General features: G+C 39.6%; 1 protein-coding gene across 1 annotated transcript in view; it reads right to left on the bottom strand.

The window, feature by feature from the left end:
* The window catches only part of LOC109929705 (protocadherin Fat 4), a 381732-nt gene extending 370077 nt beyond the window's left edge, over positions 1-11655 (bottom strand). The window contains exon 1 of the mRNA XM_048609430.1: positions 11524-11655. Coding sequence (XP_048465387.1) covers positions 11524-11655 — 132 coding nt within the window. The remainder of the gene's footprint in view (positions 1-11523) is intronic.
* Between the last annotated feature and the right edge of the window lie 9186 nt (positions 11656-20841).

Raw genomic sequence — 20841 nt, 5'->3', positions numbered from 1 at the left:
CACCTTGTTATCTCAGATTCTCCAGCATCTGCAGTTCCTACTATCTCAGGCTAGGGTCTGTTGGTTTCGGTTGATGGTTCTTTTAGAGAGGAGGTGTAAATTGGGATTGTAGGCTGAACAATAGTCCCAGACAGCAACTGTATTCCCAGACCTTGCTGGTTGTGTATTTCCCGCAGACTCGTTTCAGCTTTCATTTCTCTTTTTAAAAGTTTTGAAAAGTCCAGGATTTTGACCAGTATTTTTTATTGAGACAACACAGTGTGGAGCTGGATGAACACAGTAGGGCAGGCAGCTTCTTTGGAAGGGTCCCAACCCAAAACGTCAACTTTCCTGCTCCTCTGATACTGCCTGGCCTGCTGTGTTCCTCCAGCTCCACGCTGTGTTGTCTCTGATTCCAGCATCTGCAGTTCTTGCTATCTTCTTTTAAATATTGAGGAGTTTTGCTTGATCCTACGCTATATGGTTACAATTAGGCTAACTTTTTGTTCTGAACCTCCCATTCTAACACAGTCAGATTATTTTTTCTAGCTTGAGATCTTCCATCAATTGTAAAAGACATGAATCATAAATTGTAAAGACAATTTCTTCTCTTATCTAATTCAAGTTGTAAAGTTCCATATTCATAACTTTCAGACAATGTATAAAGGTCATTCCATACAGCTGGAGCCTGATATTGGCCACTTCTGTCCAAGTTCATGACTTGGATTTATCTCCATGTAGATGTAGTAAGACATTTCTGGTCCTCACTAGCTTTTACGGGCACTAATTCCTGGTTTAGGCTGCGTGAAACATCTGAAGAAAGGCTGTTTACTGTTAGTTTTTCCAGTCCAGACTCACTAGCTTCTGCTGATGATGCTACTATTACATAGGAACAGGAACAGGCTATTCAGTCCATTGAATCTGTCCCACTATTCAACACAATCCTGGCTGATCAAACACTTCAATGTTTTTACATACCCCATTCTCATAATTCTGTATGCCATTAGTAATCAAAAGTCTAGCAATCTCGACCTTGAACATAAAACAGAGCTTCCACAGCCCTTTGTGGTAGAGAATTCTAAAGATTCAGAATCCCTGGGGAGAAAAAAATTCTCATGTCAGACCTAAGTAGCATTCTCTTTATTTTCAAGTTGTGCCTGCTGGTTCTAGACTCCTCGGCCAGGCAAGTCTAGAACAACTTATCTGCACCTACCCTGCCTATCTTTTTAAGCATTTTGTAGGACTTCATGAATTCTTTGAAACTCTGGAGAAAACAGGCCCAGCTTAACCAATCTCTCCTCTGGGAACAAGTCTGGTGAACCATTGTCACATTCCCTCTAAGGCAATATGGCCCAGATTTGCCAAAGGCCAACAGTCGTCAGTCTAGTGTAGAAAGGAGTTTCACATAGGGATTCTGAGGATTTCCAATCATAACACACTCCAAAGGAAGTGCCTGGGAAATTGAAGATTTACTGGACAATTTCTTTAGGACTAGAATCATCCAAAAGTCTCCAGTTAAATTGCAGAACTTGGAGGGCTCTGATGAAATTAAGTAAAATAACAAAATTAAATACATTAAATACATAGTCTAACTTCTGAGTAAATAATTAACGGATCCCATATTTAACTCTCACACTCTCAACTACACAATGCCTGAATCCCGTCATAGACCCTGACTTGGCACCAATCCTCTGGATCCCGAAACCCTTTCCCACACTCCGACCCAGCCACACTAACACAAACACTTGAGCCCACCTGATACCCTTTCTCTGCCACACAACACGCTCCCCATTCTCCTGCTCTGCACAGAAACCCCTCTTCCCACCTGCCAGACCCAAAGCTCTGCACACACCCCCCCCCCAATCGAACCAGACCAGTTTGGACCCTCCACAATCCACCCACCACCACCAGACCCAACTTGACCTGATCCCCCACTACCTCATTGAACCTGAGTCAACATCACCTCACCCTCCTCCTTACCCTACTCCCACTACACTCCCCCCCAACCCCACTACAACCATACCCAAGCTCTTCAAGTCTGCCATCCACCTCACCCCACCATTAGATCTGATTTCTCTCACTCACTCTGACGTACCGTGAACACTGCATCACTTACCTGGCCTCCTTGCCACCTTACCCACTTGCCACCCAACTCCATTCACATGGCCATCCTACCCACCTGGCATCCAATATCCTATTAAGCTTGCAACCTATCAAACTGGGACCCTACCCCTACTCATTTGGCACCCTTCTCCTGCATCTACTCCTAACCAGCTGGCATCCTTACTAACCGGTACTCTATTTCCCTGGCATTCTGACACTCTATTCCTACCTGGCACTGCAGCCTCTACTCATCTGACACCCTGATTACCCTGCAACCTACATTCCTACTCTCCCACTTGTGGCAGACTACACCTGTCACCATATCCCTACCCAGCAGGTAGCCTACTCAGCTAGCACCCTACTTACTTGGCACCCTGACATTCTACCCATCTGCCACCCAACCTATCTGGCACTGTCCCCACTCCACCAAGCCATCTAGCACCCTAACATCACACATAACTTACATTCCTGCAGTTTGACAGCAACTGTCAAAGTGGCTGTCAGGGCCTTTACATTTCCGAATATGGAAGCTGACTGCTGTGTAAGGGGGCATGATTGTCCAAACGGAAGTACAAGGTTCCTCATTTCTGAAGAAGCCATTGTCAGAATATGGTCTCAGAAATGCCGCCACCAATTCTGTTTATACAACTTGTAAACGAGCTTAATAGTTTCAGGTTGTAAAGGATTAACTACAAATAAGTCTTCGAAAAAAGAGACAGATATCAAGTAATAAAAATAAGTTATATAATACCAAATAAAATAACACGTTATATTAGACTAAGACTGGTTGATCTACATTACACTTTGTAAGAGACCTTGGTCCCGCCTAAGTGATGCCAGGCTAACCTAAGTTATGTGACTGTAAGATGTAAGATTAGCAAAAGACAACAACTACAACAATCAGAATTCCCAGAGACAGTCATATATAATTTAGTGGATGGAGCTGTACAAAAGGTGCAAAGTTATCTCTTTCAGGCCAAATGCCTTGTACAATAATCCATAAATTATCCCTATTGATGTGTCTGATCTTTTATTATTTTTATTTTTGTCTAAAAGGGTTCTATTGCTATCTTACTGAAAGCTGTGTCACTTTGTCCTAGTGCTATTATGTTGTCTCTAATAAGTGCAAATACACTACTTTCTCTTTTCCCTTGCTGTTCCTAAAGCTGTCATACCATGCAATATTTAATTGCCTTCCTGGTTTTTGCTCTAGCAATGTTAACTAATGTCTACAAGAGATAGCAAGAACTGCTGATGCTGGAGTCAGAGACAACGCAGTGTGGAGCTGGAGGAACTCTGCAGGCCAGGCAGCATCAGAGGAGCAGGAAAATTGACGTTTTGGGTCAGGACCCTTCTTCAAAAAAACCAATCCAAAATGTCAACTTTCTTCCTCCTCTGATGCTGCCTGGCCTGCTGTGTTCCCTCAGCTCCACACTGTGTTGTCTAATGTCAACAAGATTTGTTTTCTTGGAAGTATGCCTGCTTACATGCAGTATTAGTAACAGTTCCTGTAACTTTATTTTTAACAATATTTATGCAATCCTGTTCTATAAATGTATTAATCCTTGGCCATGTCTGTCCCTCTTTAACTAAATCTGTTCTATATTTTACTCTCCTGTTTTGTTAATATTTAGACTTGTTTCAATTGCTTGTAGGTAGGTGCCCCACCACCATCCATCCCATCCGTTTAAAGCCTTTGTCACCTTCCTAGTTTTCTCTGCCTATTAAGGCACTGGGACAATTCTGTCTCAGGTGGAGCCCTTGACATCAGTGTAGCTTTATCCTGTTCCTGTCTGAATCCAATGAGCTCCACCAGCGCATCATATGAGTCAGCATGTCAAATTCTATTTAAATAAGACCTGACCTCCTTTCTGCCTGAGTGGGTGCTGCATGCGTCAGCTCCTCAAAAGTTAAAATGATTCCCGTAAAGAAGCAGTTGTGACAGAGGAAGAGGGGAATAAAGGAAGCATGATTGAGAGTAAAGAGAAAAGGAGATGCAGGAGGCAGTGACAGACTGTGACGAGATTGGATAGGATCAAACAATTTGAAGTTTCATTGTTACATTATTGGCCTAAGAATACTTTTGCATTTCTGTATGATTCATTTCACCTCCAATTTAACAGAGGGATTATTCAACTTAAAATAACTTGAGCTGAACGTGAAATGAAACAGACGTGATGAACCGGCATCCCCTATTTACCCGCTTTCTGATTTTCTTAATTGATTTATGGATATTCATTTACTTCCTCCCTTCTCTCATGATTATAGAAGCTGAATAGGAATCCTCTTATGGAACAAAATCTTCCTATTTTCTCAAGCTACCATGGCAATTACATAAGAAAGTCAATTTTGGGAATGTGTGGTATTAGAATTTAGCAGAAAAGTGGTTTAGACGTCCAGATGGATAATCTCAAATCTTTCTAATACTTAATGGAGATCCATAAGCTAAATGTAAGCCAATATATTAATATAAAATAAAATTTAAAATAAAAGACAGTTGGTACAGCAATTTATTTCATGTTTCCTGTTGGTGCATTGCAATGATTATAGTAAGTATGGAACCAGCTTAACGCTCAAATATGCACATTTAGGATTTATAAATGTTTATCTGAAAGTTTTATTTCCTAGGAATGCTCTAAGTATAGTTCAGCTATGAAAATTAAAAAAACAAATTTTCTTGAAAAAATGCAGATGGCAGACCTTAGACATTTAATTTCAAAACACTGCAGCTTGCAATCTTTAAAATATATATTTTGCTCCTCCTGCTGGAACTAGCGTAGTGATTTAACAACTAATGAGTATCTTTTTCACCGCATTTTCAAAACAACACAAGGTTTAAGGGACAGATTGTTAATAATTAGACCAATAAAGTAATAAAGATTGATACATGGATATTTTGTAGGAAAAATAGCGTCACATGAATGTTATTTTATGACTGGTTAAAATAGATCAGTTGCTTACATCTAACATTTGAATTGTGGTAGCTATACTTTGATATTTAATGTAAATGTAAATGGTCACTCAAAAGTAACTAATTAAAGAAGCTTTGGTCAAAACATGTCAAATATATTTGCTAGATTTGCATGCATTGGTGGTTACTGCTATTGAACAATCATTATGAAGCATTTTTGCATGATTATTAGTGCAGTACTGTCATTATAATGCATTGATTCTAGGTTAAAACTACATTGGGAAACATGTTATTGGCATCAACAAGTTGCAAGTTCTTTAAGATAACATGAAATCATACAAGTATTTTACAAAGTGTAAGTGTTGGAAAAGTGTGCTTTAGGAAGAATTTGGCTGGGAAAAAAAAGCATTTTGATTTGTTCATGGAACATATGAAATAGGAACAGAGGTCAGGCATTTGGCCCATCAGGCTTACTCTGTCAGTCAAGTAGATTGTGGCTAATCTTCTACCTCAATGTAATTTTCCTGCACATTCCACATATCTCTTGATAATCTTAATATCTAGAAATCCATCAATCTCTGACTTAAATATATTTAATGACTGAACCTCCACAACTCTTCGGGATAGAGAATTCAAAAGATTCAACACTGTCTAAGTGAAGAAATTCTTCCTAAGGGGCTACTTTCTTTTCAGATTAAATCCCTTTGTTCTAGACAATTTATGTATACTGGGTATTACCAGCATTTATTGCCAAATACTAATTGCCCTTGATCATGTAATAGTGAGCCACACTTATGAACCGTTCCACTCTATGTAATGTAAATAATCCCACAGTGTTTTGATTGAAGTTGCAATATTTTGATCTAATGACAATGAACAGCAATATTATTTCCAAATCAGTATGGTGTAACTTTGAGGGGAATTTGCAAGTGATGATCCTATGCATCTGCTCCATAATCCTCTAGAAGCAGAGTGTTTTTTTTTAAATGTGTTCAAGGTTCCTTGGTGAGTTGTTTTCATGCATTTTGCAAATGCTACACACTATTGCCAGAGATGCAGCAGGTGAATACCTAAGGAGGTAGCTAAGGTGCTCATCGAATGGGCTGATTTGTCCTGACAGTCATGTGTTTCTTGAGTTCATTCGAATTAAACTCATATAGGCAAGTGTAAAATATTCCATTACTATGCCTACTTATGCTTCAGAAAAGATGGGAAGCTTTGGGGAATCAGGAGTGAGCCACTTGCAATAAGATATCCAACCTCTCAGCTACTTTTGTAGTCTCTATTCCTGGCAGATCAATAATTGCCTCCATGATGTTGAAGATAAGGAGTTTAGCAATGGTCATGCTTTGAATGTCAAGAGGAGGTCAAAGTGAACAATGACTCCATTGTTAGATTACTATTTAAATGTAGAGAATTAGGTGTGAGTCTCTTTTCTATGCATGATGGGAAATGTAGCCAATACACTTGGCATGATGGAATACGTAGCCAATTTTATGGGAACCTAGCTAAGAATGTACGTTTGCAAAACTAAACAACCTTCACAGCTTGAATCAACAATCTCAAGGTGATAAGGAAATAAGTAGACATTATTAGACTTGCAGTGATAACAAATGTCATGGGACTAATGAGAACATGAAAAGGGATACCTTCAGAGTGTGAATTGCTTTCTTTATTTATAAGGCTATTCAATGTAAGTGCTTAGATGGTCACAACTTTATGTAAAAATATTGTAATGAAATGTGAGAATTAAGACAAAATATTTTCATGCTCACTTTGTATTGACAGGTACCTGGCTAGATTTTTACAAATGTACCTCCAACCATTTACTTGTAAAATAAAGTTTGTCATTGTTGAACCCAAACTCAATGTATCTGATTTTTTGCTGCAAACAGGTTTTTAGTGGTATTGGTAATAATATTGGTTAGTGACACTAGATCAAACATTGACATCAAAGGAATGATTGATACATTTATTTTACCATCCATTAGAGAGGGAGGTCAGCATTCAAAACTGGGGCTGATAAGCCAATTCGAAGATCTGAACCAGAGGATGGGTCTGTTTGTGCAGTAATTCAAGATGATGTGGTGCCATGATTGCAGCTCAGTTCCTTGGGTAACTAAGAAAGTACTGCTAGAATTTCTCAGGGTGAACTGAAGCAAATTGACAAATAGCCATGGGGTAAAATGTGGATGACTATTTCCTAGGGAGATAACCTGTAAGGTAAAACAGAATGGACTATCTCCCGGCCCACTGGGATAAAATGAGGAAGAACATTATCTGGAGGAAGAACTGGGAGGGTAAAACAGGAAGGATCATTTTCTAGCTTGTTGGGATAAAACATGGGAACCATCAAACATTGGTGGCACAGTGGCTCAGTGGTTAGCACTGCTGCCTCACAGCACCAGTGACCCGGGTTTGATTCCACCCTCGGGCGACTGTCTGTGTGGAGTTTGCACATTCTCCCCGTGTCTGTGTGGCTTTCCTCCAGGTGCTCTGGTTTCCTGCCACAGTCCAAAGATGTGCAGGCTAGGTGGATTGGCTGTGCTAAATTGCCTATAGAGTTCACGGATATGTAGATTAGGTGGGTTATAGGGGGATGGATCTGGGTGGGATGCTCTGAATGTTGGTGTGGACTTGTTGGGCCGAAGGGCCTGTTTCCACACTGTAGGGATTCTATGACTCTTCTATGGCTCTATGAATAAATGTAACCTCAGCCAGAGCAGACAGAAACATAGGCTTGAAGACCCAAAGGATCAATGATCAAGTTCTTGGAGGATTGAAATAGCAAGATCCTAAGCAAACTATCTAAGGCAGGCTGGGATCTGTCATATGCTCCAGTCAAACATGAACAGTAGTGGGACAAATGGTTCCAGGGGAAGGAGTAAGAGGCATTTGTGATATTATGTGCATATTATTTTAAAATATGTCAGTTAAAGCAGACTGAGGTTAAATGAAGAAAACGTTGCAATTACGACTCAGATAGCAAAGGAAGTAGGTTGCCTGAACAAGAATTGACTGCTTCTTTCTCCAGATGCACTGGTGAGGTGCACTTGACTGTGCTGACAAATGTGATGAGGCTTATTGGAGATGGATAAAGGAGAGGATAGGTGGAGAGGAGACAGACAGGTCAAAGAGGCGGGGTTGGAGCCAGTAAAGGTGAATGTAGGTGGGGAGTTAGGGAGGGGATAGGTCGGTCCAGGGAGGGCGGACAGGTCAAGGAGGCAGGATGAGGCTAGTGGGTAGGAGATGGGGGTGGGGCTTGAGGCGGGAGGAATGCTTAGGGAGGCGGGGACGAGCTGGGCTGGTTTTGGGATGTGGTCAGGGGAGGGGAGATTTTGAAGCTTGTGAAGTCCACATTGATACCCTTGGGCTGCAGGGTTCCCAAGCGAAACATGAGATGCTGTTCCTGCAACCCTTCGGGTGGCGTCATTGTGGCACTGCAGGAAGCCCAGGATGGACATGTTGTTATTTAAACAAATTAGGGAATTAGTTTGATAGCACCAGTCTGGATCGTAGGATTGGCTGAGTTGCTTTCTTTCTCCTCCTTTCAATTCCTTGTCAATAAGATGAGATTGTTCGCATGCTGATGCTCTCTTTCATTCACTGAATTCATCCTGCCATTGAATGTGGTTTCTTTCTCTTTCAGTAGATGATTTGCAGAGAAAGCTGAGTGGAAGACAGCTAGCCATTACTGCAGGATTTCTGGTATTTCCACATAAGAGATGGAGGCACAGCAAGTGATTGTTTAATACTTTGCAACTCAATGGTTTTCTGTTGCACTGGATTTACTCAAGGTATGGTCAGCTTGTCAGGAGCCAATCTGAAAGCTGTTGTCAAGCAGTTTTCCTTCAGTTCAGAACCTGTTGGTTCTGTGGTGTCTAATTCTGCTTTCATTTTTCCAGGAAAAGGAAACATTAGATACAGCTTTCAGTGGGCTTCAGTAAACATGATTTTTAAAATGGCAACAAGGTGTAGAACTGGATGAACACAGCAGGCCAAGCAGCATTAGAGGAGCAGGAGAGCTGATGTTTCGGGTCTAGATCCGTCTTCAGAAAAAAGATTTTTCTGAAGAAGGGTCTAGACCTGAAACGTCAGCCTTCCTGTTCCTCTGATGCTGCTTGGCCTGCTGTGTTCATCCAGCTCTACACCTTGTTGTCTCAGATTCTCCAGTATCGGCAGGTCCTACTATCGCTTTTAAAATGGCAGCTATCTCCTTACACTTTCTCTGTGGTTTAAAGCAGTATTTTTCAGTTTTAGTCCACAGAAGTTTCAAAAATCATTTATTTGAAGTAAAATTATCAGGCTGAAGATACGATTATTCTTGGGAATTAACCTTGTATATTTCAGAACATTAAAGAAAATATGACAAGTAATACAATTTGGGGGAAGGGTAATAAATGAAGTAAAATTTTCAAGGAATGAGCCTTGCATTCATTGTTACTGGCCAGAAATATAATTCCAGGACATGCTGATTGGAGATTTGTGGAGATTTTTAAGCCAGAAACAAAAGTCACAAATGTATTGAATGATTTTTCTTTAATGTTTGTAGTCTGAATTGGGATGTTTGAAGTGATAATGATTAATCCTGAGTTTGATTCATTTTGGGTTCAAAGTCTTCAAAGTTTAAGGAAGTTTGTTCTTGGTTCTTTAGTGAATCATTTTAAAACAATATCCTCTGAATTCTTACTCTTCATCAGAGGAAACAGTTTCTCTTAGTCTAATCTCTCTAGATTTTGAAAACATTCCTCAAAGCTCCTCTCAACATCCTCTTCTCTAACGAGAAGAACTACAGCTTCTCCAGCCTATCCACATAATTGTAGTGACTTTCTGGGAGCAATTCTTCTAAATCTTTTCTGTTTCCTCTTTAAAGCTTTCATAATATTCCTAAAGTACAGTGCCCACAACTGGGGAAAATACTCTAGTTGCAGCTAAACCAGTGTTTTATAAAGATTTGTCATCACTTCCTTGCTTTTGTATTTCGTCTTTCTATAATCACTTTCTTAACTGGCTTCAGTAATTTTTCCAATATACCCACATGCATTTCTGTTCCACATCTTGGATTTGAGGATGCATCTACTCGTGGTTGTGGGTTTCTGCCTTGAGACTTCAGATCTTTGAGCACATGGATGTCCATGAGGCACTAGAATATGGATTGCAGAATTTACTTCTCTGACTTCCTTTCCCTGCTACTGCTTTGCTTCATCATTAAAGCTTTTTGCATGAATGACCCTGTACCCCATATCTAAGTCACTGTTATAAAATAAGAAAAATATTGTTCTAGTAATGATGGTTGGGAAATTTGACTGTGTAGCCCTTTTCAGTCTGAAAAAGAACTTTCAGCAATTCTTTCAGTTTTCTGGTCGCTCAGTCAACTTCATATCCAGTTTGCCATTTTCCTTCTTACTCTGTGGCTTCAACATTACTGACAAGTGTATCCTGTAACATATAACCAAACTCCTTTTGGAAGTCCACACCCACCACCGTCTACCACAATACCTTCATCAACCCTGTCAGGTGCCTCATCTAATAATTCAGTTGAATCCCTGCTGGCTTTCCTTAATTAATTTATATGTGTCCAAGTGATGGCTAATTTTGTCCTGAATTATTGAGTACACTTTAATCAAAGTGGGTGGGGTATTCGTGATGTCAGGATCATAAGCAAATCATGGAGTTAGATGGCGAACAGCATGACTGCATTGTAAATTTTGCTGAAGGCAGCCTCCTAATTGGCTGTTGATAAGCCTGCCATTCAATTCTGCCTATCCAACCAGGGACTTCTAACTCTGGAACCTCAACAATAGCAGGAGACGGGCGATTGCTATTAAGACAAGCCGGAGAACACGAAGGCAGCTCAACATAGAGTTGTTCACAAGAAGGTAAGTTAAGTTGGTGGTTGAATGTGGTAGTCCCCACAGATCGGTGGGGAAACTCCTCTACTAGCGGCATTGGGGTTATGGAATTGATATTTGCTCCATTCCCTCAGGAAACCACTGGGAGGCTTCCTGCATGCCGCTGGTGGCTGTACATGAGGTGGGAGGGCTAGCACTCATCGCCTGGTAAAATGTAGGCAGTATTAATTCGTTAAATTGGCCAATAGGCTTCTTCCTGTGGGCAACTGTTCAGACAAAACCACTGAAGAAATTTGCCACACTGTGACTGCATTATCAGCCATCCCAAGAAAGCTCCATGAATTTCATCGACCCACCTGTTTCCGAGCTAGTCTCATTGAGCCAGTAAAATAATGTCCAATATTTATAAAATCTTATTGAGGTTACCCTGACCAGCCTATAGTTGCTGGCCTCAGCCTTGCATTCTTTTTGAACTAGAATGAACTAACATTTGCAATTCCCCAGTCCTCTGGAACTGCTCCTGTATTTGAGGTAGAATCTGACTGGTTCCTCTGTAATTTCCACCTGAATGTGGGTCAGGATTCTGGGATACATCCTATCTGGTCTTGGTGACTTATCAACTTCAGGCACAAGCGGCCTTTCTACTATCTCCAATTTATCTATTGTTAGCCCACCTACATCTTTGACTATCTTCTCCTCAACCATGGCTTTGGTAGCATTTTCTTCCACAGTGAAGACAGTTGCAAATAGCTCATTTATTCCCTCAGCCATATTTCCTTCTTTAATGTGTTGATCTGCTTTTTCGTCCATAATTGACAGTACCCTTACTGTTACTTCACTCTTGCTATTCCTATGCCTTAGAAGAATTCTAGATTCCCTTTGTGTTTCCTGCCAGTCTCTTCCCATACTCTTTTTCTGTCCCCCATATATTCCCTTTCTCCTTCCCCTCTGAACTCACTACTTTCAGCAAGGGTTCTCAATTGTTTAAAAACTTGACAGCTGTCATTCATTTGTGTTTTTTGCTTCATCTTCCTTTTCATTTTATCCTCATGAAGACTGCTTGACCCAAAAGAACCAAACCAAAGAGAAGAAATTATTAGATGGAATTTTACATGTTATAATATTTAAAAGTCAAATCAAAATCAATATATAGTAAATATTAATTGACAGAAATTTATTCAATGAAAACTAAATTGCACTTAAACAGCTGAAACAACAAAAGTCAAACTTACAGATATACTGACAATCTCCTTAACGTATATGCAACATGTTCAGCCACAATGACCTTCAAATGTTCCTCATGTTGATTTCACCTCCTTTTCTTAATGTGAGTCCTAGTCGTCCCGTCGTCTCCATCAGTAATTTTACTCCATCTGACTTCCACAGATACAGTCATGACCGAAAGGACACTTAGCTCTGCACAACATCCTTGGCTCAGCTAATAACAGTCTTTGGAAGTGAATTCCCCAGAGTCACCACTTGATTACTCTGTAAAACTCTGGTACACGATGTGGCACCTTAATATAAAATAAAGGAATAGTTAATGCACTTAACTTCACAATCACTGATACTAAATTCAGGCTTCAGATTTTGGAAGAAGAGTCATACAGAACTTCAAACAACAGCTCTGTTTCTCTCTTCACAGGTGTTGTCAGTTTCTCCAACACTTTTTGTTCTTAGTTCCAATTTCCAGTATCCACAGTATTTTCCTTTTGCTTGAGGTTTCCTTTCTTTTACATATCCAGTCCTCAGCTTGTCTGTGTTACTCCTGCTGAAATCTGATCTCTGAGACCTTTGTATTTTCTATAAGCCTTCAATCAGATTGTTTCTTTAGCAAACTCGGTTATAATTGAATTTCCCAGAAGCCTATGTCATAGCCAGGAACCCAATGTCACAAAACCCTTTTCCAAAAAAATGAAGTTTTACCTTCTTTTCCACTTAGAGATTGTTGCAGAAAAACTTAGGATCAGAAACCAGCATTCATGCAAACAACCACAAACACTCACTTCACCACTACCTCCAATAATAGTTTTGCAAACCACAGATTTTATCACTCTCGATCTCTCTTTTTGCTATCATGGTGGTATGGTAGCTCAGTGGTCAGCACTGCTGCCTCCCAGTGCCAGGGACCTAGGTTCAATTCCACCTTCGGGTGACTGTTTGTGTGGAGTTTGCAATTTCCCCCCGTGCCTGTGTGGGTTTCCTCCCACAATCCAAAGATGTGCTAGTTAGGTGGATTGGTCATGCTAAATTGCCCATGGTGTGCAGGAATGTATAGGCTAGGGTAGGGGGTTGGGATGCCCTACAGAGGGTCAACCTGGACTTGATGGGCTGAATGACCTACTTCCACACTGTAGGGATTCTTTAATCTAAGTGTTACAGTCTCTGAGTGAGGGTTCCCAAATTGTTATATTTCCTGATGGGATATACCAAATTGTTAAGTACCTGGGTAAGGAAGGATAAACTGGCTCCCCTATTTTCTATACCTGTCCCCTCAGCTGGTCACAAGTTTAATTCAGAAAAAAGATCCCTTTCATTGCGAATAACTTCAGCTGATCTGGGAGAAAGCTATGTTTTGAAAACAGAGCTAATTCAAATTGGATGTTTTGATTTAACAGATGAATGAATTATTTGGCACTAAATGTAAAAAGAAATAACAATGTGACACATACACACGAATAAAATGACAAGAGTTACGATAAGATATACATGTCAGTCTTTGAATCATTGCTGACATGCAGATAAAACATTGTGGCCAATACCAATAGTGTTGATGTTCTACAGTCTATATCACAATTCTGGACTTTGCAGGTGGATTGAAATCCTTTTGTTCTAGATCTTTCTGACAGTGGCTTGTTGGCAACACTGAGAGCAATAGAGTGCCTTTTCCCTTTCTTTATCTACAATGTAGAGGTGTTTAATCGCTGATCTCAAACTGTGGCCTTCACAGCACACATCAGTCCACAAACTAGGACATCAGGCCACTAACCCACAGACCTGAGTTGAAGTTAATTATATTTTCTGCATATCTCTGAAAGGGTAAAACATAAAGATGTCTGTAGGAGGAGATGGCCTTCTGCAAAGAGGTGGTTGGGTAGTCAACATCTCATCATCTGTTCCACTTTTACTCTTACCATTTGAAGATCTCCTGATTCTGTACAGATGTAATATTCAGACAACCACTGAATTTACATCTGCAGTCATCTTTCGTTGTATCTCCTTTAAAACAAAAACACATGTTGCAATTAAAATTTCAGAATTAAAAAGCTTACTCAGTAAAAAGGAGTAAGTAGCTTTAGGGACAGTGTATGTGCAGACTGCTACGGCCCAGAGATACTTCAGACTGGTATCATAATGTGTAGGTAGCAATATTGGCTTAAATTACAAAATGATGGCAACTAGGGAAAAGAAAATCCTCTAAAGTCAGGATCTGAAGTTAAAACAGAATCTAAGGACACAGTTAGACAAGAAAGACTGAAGGCAGGACAAAACCTTAGAAGACTTTGTGCAAAATGCTGGAAAAGGAGAATATTCTGGTTGGAAGAAATTGAATGTTGTGCAACAGAACAGGAAGACTCCAAAACATGGAAAAAAAGAACCTTGGACGACTTTAAAGCCAGGTCACGAACAGGCAATACTGTGGAGAGTAAAAACACAGAAATGGAACACTTTGGCAGGAAGAAGGGAAAACCCAAGTGTTCACTCGGGTGAGTCAGGGACAATATTCCATGGGGATGGGAATTCTAGTGGACACCTTGCTATTATTACAATCATTTAATAAAATGGAAGACCTACAATAAGGCCAGACGTAAGAGCGCTTAGAAACAGCAGCTTTAGTGGCATACAATGGCTTCAGGCTTACACACAAGGTACTGCCACCAGACCATTTTTATACACTGTAGATTCAATAGCTAATAGTGTTTTGTTAAATCAAGGCATGTAAAGAAGTATGGTGCATGGTACATTGATTAAAGCATCTGACTCATACGTTGGCCCTGAAAGATATTTAATGATGGACTGAGTGAGACTATTTTTTTAATTCGCTCATGGGACGTGGGCATCACTGCCCGGCCAGCATTTATTACCCACCCTAGCTGCCTTCAACTGAGTAGCTTGCTAGGTCATTTCAGAAGGCAGTTGAGGGTCAACCACATTGCTGTGGCTCTTGAGTCACATATAGGCCAGATGAGGTGAGGATGGCAGATTTCCTGTCTTGCAGGACATTTGTGAGTTAGGTGTGTATTTCCCAACAATTGGCAATGGTTTCATGGTCATTAGCAGATTCTTAATTCCAGATTATTTCAAAATTAAATTCAAATTATACCATCTGCCACAATAGGATTTGAACCCAGGTCTCCATTAGCTGAGCTTCTGGATTAATAGTCCACTGATAATATAACTAGGCCATCACCTGCCCTAGAACTTGGATGAATTAATAGAAGCCTTTTAATGGATTTTATATAATCTAGCAGCATGTTGATCGTGCAGAACTTTGAAGGATGAATTAATTAGAAACTGTATAGTAAGTGGCAAGAGGGATTAGAAGACATCAGACTTTCTGGATTTCAAATAGGATTTAATGCTGTAACAAGCAATCCAATTTACTACGTATGTGGAAATTAGGGTAAAAAATCACTTAGTGTTACACAGAGAGATTGAAGATTCTTCTGACATGGTTGGATGGGCAGGCCCCAAAATAGTATCATGACCCTTTAGAAAGCCTGCCAAAATGCCAAAAGAACAGGAAACAACATCATCAACCTGTATGGTCATATAAAATGTGGCCCCAAAGAGAATAACAAGTGCAATGAATGTCCAGCAGGGGGTGCTCAGTGCCAGTGTGGCCAGTCAACACAGTGTAAAGAATATTGTGAATTAACAGCACCTTCATCATCGCAACAGCAAGGAAAATGTCCTGCAAAAACAAAATAAAGAAATGAAAATCATACGACAAAGAGAACATTTAAGAGGGTAAAAATACAGAACAGATGTAGTCAAAAACAATCAAACTAGATTCTGGAATATCAACTGAACGTAGAAGGCTTTGAAACAATTTAAACTTGACACAGGAGCAGCTGTTTCAATACTGGCAGGGAGGTTGCCATGGTCGAATTCTGTGCAGGTCAGACCAGCTAATATAAATCTTCAGGTTCCAGGAGGTACAAATCTTCAGGAATGTGGGTAAATCACCATGAAACATACTCACAGAGGATGAAATGTTAGTGAAACTCAATATCTTTGTATACTGAAGAATCCCAATTCATAATTGTTGAACAGAAATTCATTTATTCATCTAGGTCACTAAGAGGGAATGGACACAACACTTCAGAACGAAGGCAGGAGAGAATTTTGGAAAGAGTTTCCAAAGCTATTTAAAGGATTAGGAAAATTAAAGCAGGAGTATCACATTACTCCACAAGAAGATGCTAAAACTATCTCCCTCTACATTCCCAGAAAATTCCTCATCCATTTATAGGTAAAATAAAATCTTAGTTAGGCAGTATGGCTGAAATTGGGTTATATTGCCAGGGACAGAACCAATACAGGAATGCTCAGGGCTATTAACTATACTCAAGACAAGTGGAGAACTAAGATGGCTCTCACTCAATTAAACAAAGGTATTAGGAGAATTATAAGAGACCATAAGACGTATGAGCAGATTTGCGTCATTCAGCCCAGCACGTCTGTTCTGCCATTGAATGAGATTACAATTGATCTTGTAATCCTCAATTCCATTTTCTTGCTGTTTTCCTATAAACCTTAATTCCCTTACTGATTACAAATTAGTCTGTCTCAGGCTTGAATATACTTAACAACCCAGCCTTGCAAGCCCTCTGTGAATTTCCCTTTTTTTTCTATTTTAAATGGGTGACCCCTTATTCTGAGATTATGTCCTGTGGTCTCAGAAGGGGAAACAAACTTTCTGCATCTATTGTATAAAGTCCCGTAAGAATCTTGTATGTTTCAATACGTTTGCCTCTCATTCTTCTAACCGCCAATGTGTTATGATACAAGGATAGCATACCAAATCAAATCAGCCTCATTATCACTGGATTTGTAATATACTGAAGTTAAAACTTTCACCGTCCATCCAAACTACCCAATTGTTCCTAACTAGACTTTATGAGTAACAAACCTTGGATACCAAGTATATAAATTAAAGGAAAATGAACAATTAATTGTTCATAATGTAATTTTAGGAGAATATAGATTAACAAGGTAATTAAATTGATATTGAAAATCTAAAGCCCAATCTTCTTCGATCATAATTCCCTATTTACACAGAGACAGACGAATAGACACCGTTAAGGGATAGATTAAGAAAGAAAATAAAACAGTAGTAAATTTCCAGCTCAAAAAAGTTTCCAACTATTGATACCAGGCCTTCATGTAATCCTCGGACAATGGGTTGTTCACACACATGTAGAACTGTGACGCCTTGCTTGAATTCAGAAATCACCACTAATGTAAACAGTTTCATCAGACTTCTAGAAATATTTACTTATTTCTAGAAGTCTGAGATTCTTTTCTCAGAACCTTCAACAATTTGATAACTGGAGAGAAACAAGACAAAAACTAGAGACAGCAAAACAAAACAGCACCATCTCTGGAAGTTTCCAAAAATCACACTGCTTCCTGCCAGCCTAGTCAGAACCAATTCTCTCTTAATTGGCTAATTCAACATTCAACCAATTGCCAACCTTGAGCGTAGCAACAGCTTAGAGCTGATTCATCTACATTGTCCTTAGATCAAAAATTAAGTTCCATTTCTTCCCAGGTCACATCCAAGCAGAAAACATCTGTCTTTGTTCTTTTGTTTTTTAAAACAAGCTGCTGTTCAAAGTTCAAACTTCAATATTTAACTTCACTCATAGCTCCAAATGAAAAAAAAAGAAAACTAAAACAAAAATAGTGACAGTCTCTACAAATGAATACAGGTTCAACCTATTCAACCTCTCTTCATAAAAGAGTCCCTCCATTCCTGGAATCAACCTAGTGAACTTTCTCTTGACTGCCTCCAATGCCAGTAGATCTTTCCTTAGAAAAAGGGACTAAAACTGATTAAAATATTCCAGCTGCGTTGTTTTTATATTCATATGTAGGCAACTCTGGCTGACCAGCATTAATTGCCTGTCCCTAGTTGTCCTTGAGAAGGTGGTGGTGAGCTGCCTTTTTGAACTGCGGCAGTCCACCTGCTGTGGGTTGACCTACAATGCCTTTAGGGATGGTATTCCAGGGTATAGACCCAGCGACAGTGAAGGAATGGCGATATATTTTCAAGTGAGGATGGTGAACGATTTGGAGGAGAACTTGAACGTGGTGGTGTTCCTTTGTATCTGCTGCCCTTGTCCTTCTAGATGGAAGAGGTTGTAGGTTTGGAAGGTGCTGTTTGAGGACCTTTGGCGAATTTCTGCAGTGCATTTTGTAGATAGTACGCTCTGCAGCTACTGAGCTTCGGCAGTGGAGGGAGTGGATGCTTGTGAATGTAGTGCCAATCAAGCAGACTGCTTTGTCCTGCATGGTGTCAAGCTTCCTGAATATTGTTGGAGCTGCACCCATCCAGGCAAGTGGGGAGTATTCCATCATACTCCTGACTTGTGCCTTGTAGATGGTGGACAGGCTTTGGGGAGTCAGGAGGTGAGTTACTCGTCACAGTATTCCTAGCCTCTGACCTGCTCTTGTAGCAACTCTTTTTGTGTGGCAAGTGCAGTTGAGTTTCTGGTCAATGGTAACCTCAGGACGTTGATAGTCCGGGATTCAGTGATTAAAACACCATTGAATGTCAATGGCCAGAGGTTAGATTTTTTTTTATTGGTGATGGTCATAGCCTAGCATTTGTTTGTCATGAATGTGACTTGCCACTTGTCACCCCAAGCCTGGATATTGTCCAGATAGTGTTGCTTTTGAACATGGACTGCTTCAATATCTGAGGAATTGCGAATGGTGCCTTGTGAGTGACACTCTGACTCATGCCTTGTATAATTTTAGGAAGACTTCCCTAGTTTTACATTGCATTCCTTTTGAAATAAAAGCTAACATTCCATTTCCTTACCCAGTCACACGCTAAACTTGTGTACTAGATTTTAGCTATTTTCACATGACTCCCAAAACCTACTGTACCTTTTTTCCTTCATTTAAGTAATTGTCAGCTCTTCTATTCTTCCTGACAAAGATAATAACTTCATATCTTCTCACATTATACTCCATCTGCCAAGTTTTTTCCCCACTCACTTCATGTATTTATGTCCCGCTGCAGACTCTTTGTAAGTTTGAGAAATTCATCCTTTACACCAGATAGCAATAGTTTGGCCAAATTAACAAAATGTAAGTTTTTCACAAAACAGGATACAAACAGTGGGTTCTTTCAGCTAACCTTTGACAACAAGTTGAGGTTACCGACTGTACTCATTTGCTGAAATCCCAGGTTGTTATTCATGGACAAATCAGATCCCAGGCTTAAATGTGCCCTGACAGATTAAATTTTGTTTTGGTTTTAACAAGATGGTGTCTCATTGAAACAGATGCATGCAATGTTGCAAATTTTCTCTCAATTATAAAAATGTTCATTAAGCAAAAGATATGAAGATAAAATAGAATAAACAAATTGATTTACATATAACACAAATTCAAAGAGTTTTAAAAGCAAAGGTGTGATTGCATTAATTCCAAATTACTGCTTTTCAAGTTTAAAAATAAATCCTTTGTACAGTACCTAATAGCAACTCTTATACGGTACTAGAATTCCTTTGTCTGAAGTCTCGTTAGGTTTAAAGCCAACTGTGACTTTAAAATTCTACGATGGAACTTCTATTAGCTTGCTCCTAGAGCCATCATGTACTTGAGTTTAAACAAACTCAATTTTGAAATCATCTTGAAGGTTTCCTGGCACATATCCTGACACATCTAGTCTGGGACTATCACTAACTCCTCATTCTAAAATAATCTAGATTACAATATTTTCCCCTCTGTACATGCATCTCCATGGAAGGATTCACAAAAGCTCCCAAAATAAACTGAAACTGAAACAAAAGTCTACCTCTCTCTATTCTGGGTGGTTCCCATAAGCTTGAAAAAAAAAGTCTCATTCCAGAAATTTCACAAAAACCTTGAAGTACAATTATTTCTCTTGCTATGTTGTTAAAATTCTAAACAAAAAAAACATTACACTACCAACGTAGTCCTCACAAGAAATCACAATGGCCACAGGAAAAACCAATAAGTTTTGTTTTTAAATTTGTGATACACCGAAAACTATATGTTACTAACTAAAAATTCAAGACTCAAACTTTAAAAAAGTGAAATGAAAAATATGTATAAATTAGACAGTTTATATCGCACAATGATATTGCTTCAACTGTCAACCACTTGAGATCTCTTCTGCACCACAGATTTTCAAAACACAGTTTCTGAAATCCTGTAAGGGAAACAGGGAGTCATTTACCATATGGATGACATCATCATGTGGTAAAATGAAGAAGGAACATGACCAGAGGAGCAGGGATATGTTAATTACACTAAGAATGCAGCCCTTACACTAAATGACAAGTGTTAAATCTCTAGAATGATGATTACATTTCTCTGCCACATTACACAAGAACAAGGCAGCAGGGCATTTCAAAGGCAGACAAAAGCCATCAGTGAATTTAAGGCACCACAAATGATGTGCAATGCTTCGTAGGCGTGGCAAATAGAGTGGGCAAGTTTTTTCAGCTGGTCATCCCCATAAGAAAACTCATGAAGAAAGACCAACAGAGCTATTGGAGTTAGGAACACAAGTGGCTTTTGAAACTATTAAAGTTACTTCGTACTGGTATTCTCACAAGTTATGTGCAGGCTTATTCACTGCAGTTTTGACAGATACATCATCCACAGGAACATGGAGCAGTCTTTATTCAAGAGCAAATTGACAGACTGAAGAGAGGTAGTAGGAACTGCCAATGCTGGAGAATCTGAGATAACAAGGTGTAGAGCTGGATGAACACAGCAGGTCAAGCA

This window comes from Rhincodon typus, chromosome 1 (assembly GCF_021869965.1).
Source record: "Rhincodon typus isolate 14 chromosome 1, sRhiTyp1.1, whole genome shotgun sequence".
NCBI classification, from domain to species: domain Eukaryota; kingdom Metazoa; phylum Chordata; class Chondrichthyes; order Orectolobiformes; family Rhincodontidae; genus Rhincodon; species Rhincodon typus.
The sequence above is the reverse complement of the archived record's forward strand: the minus strand, read 5'-3'. Positions and strand labels throughout refer to the sequence as shown.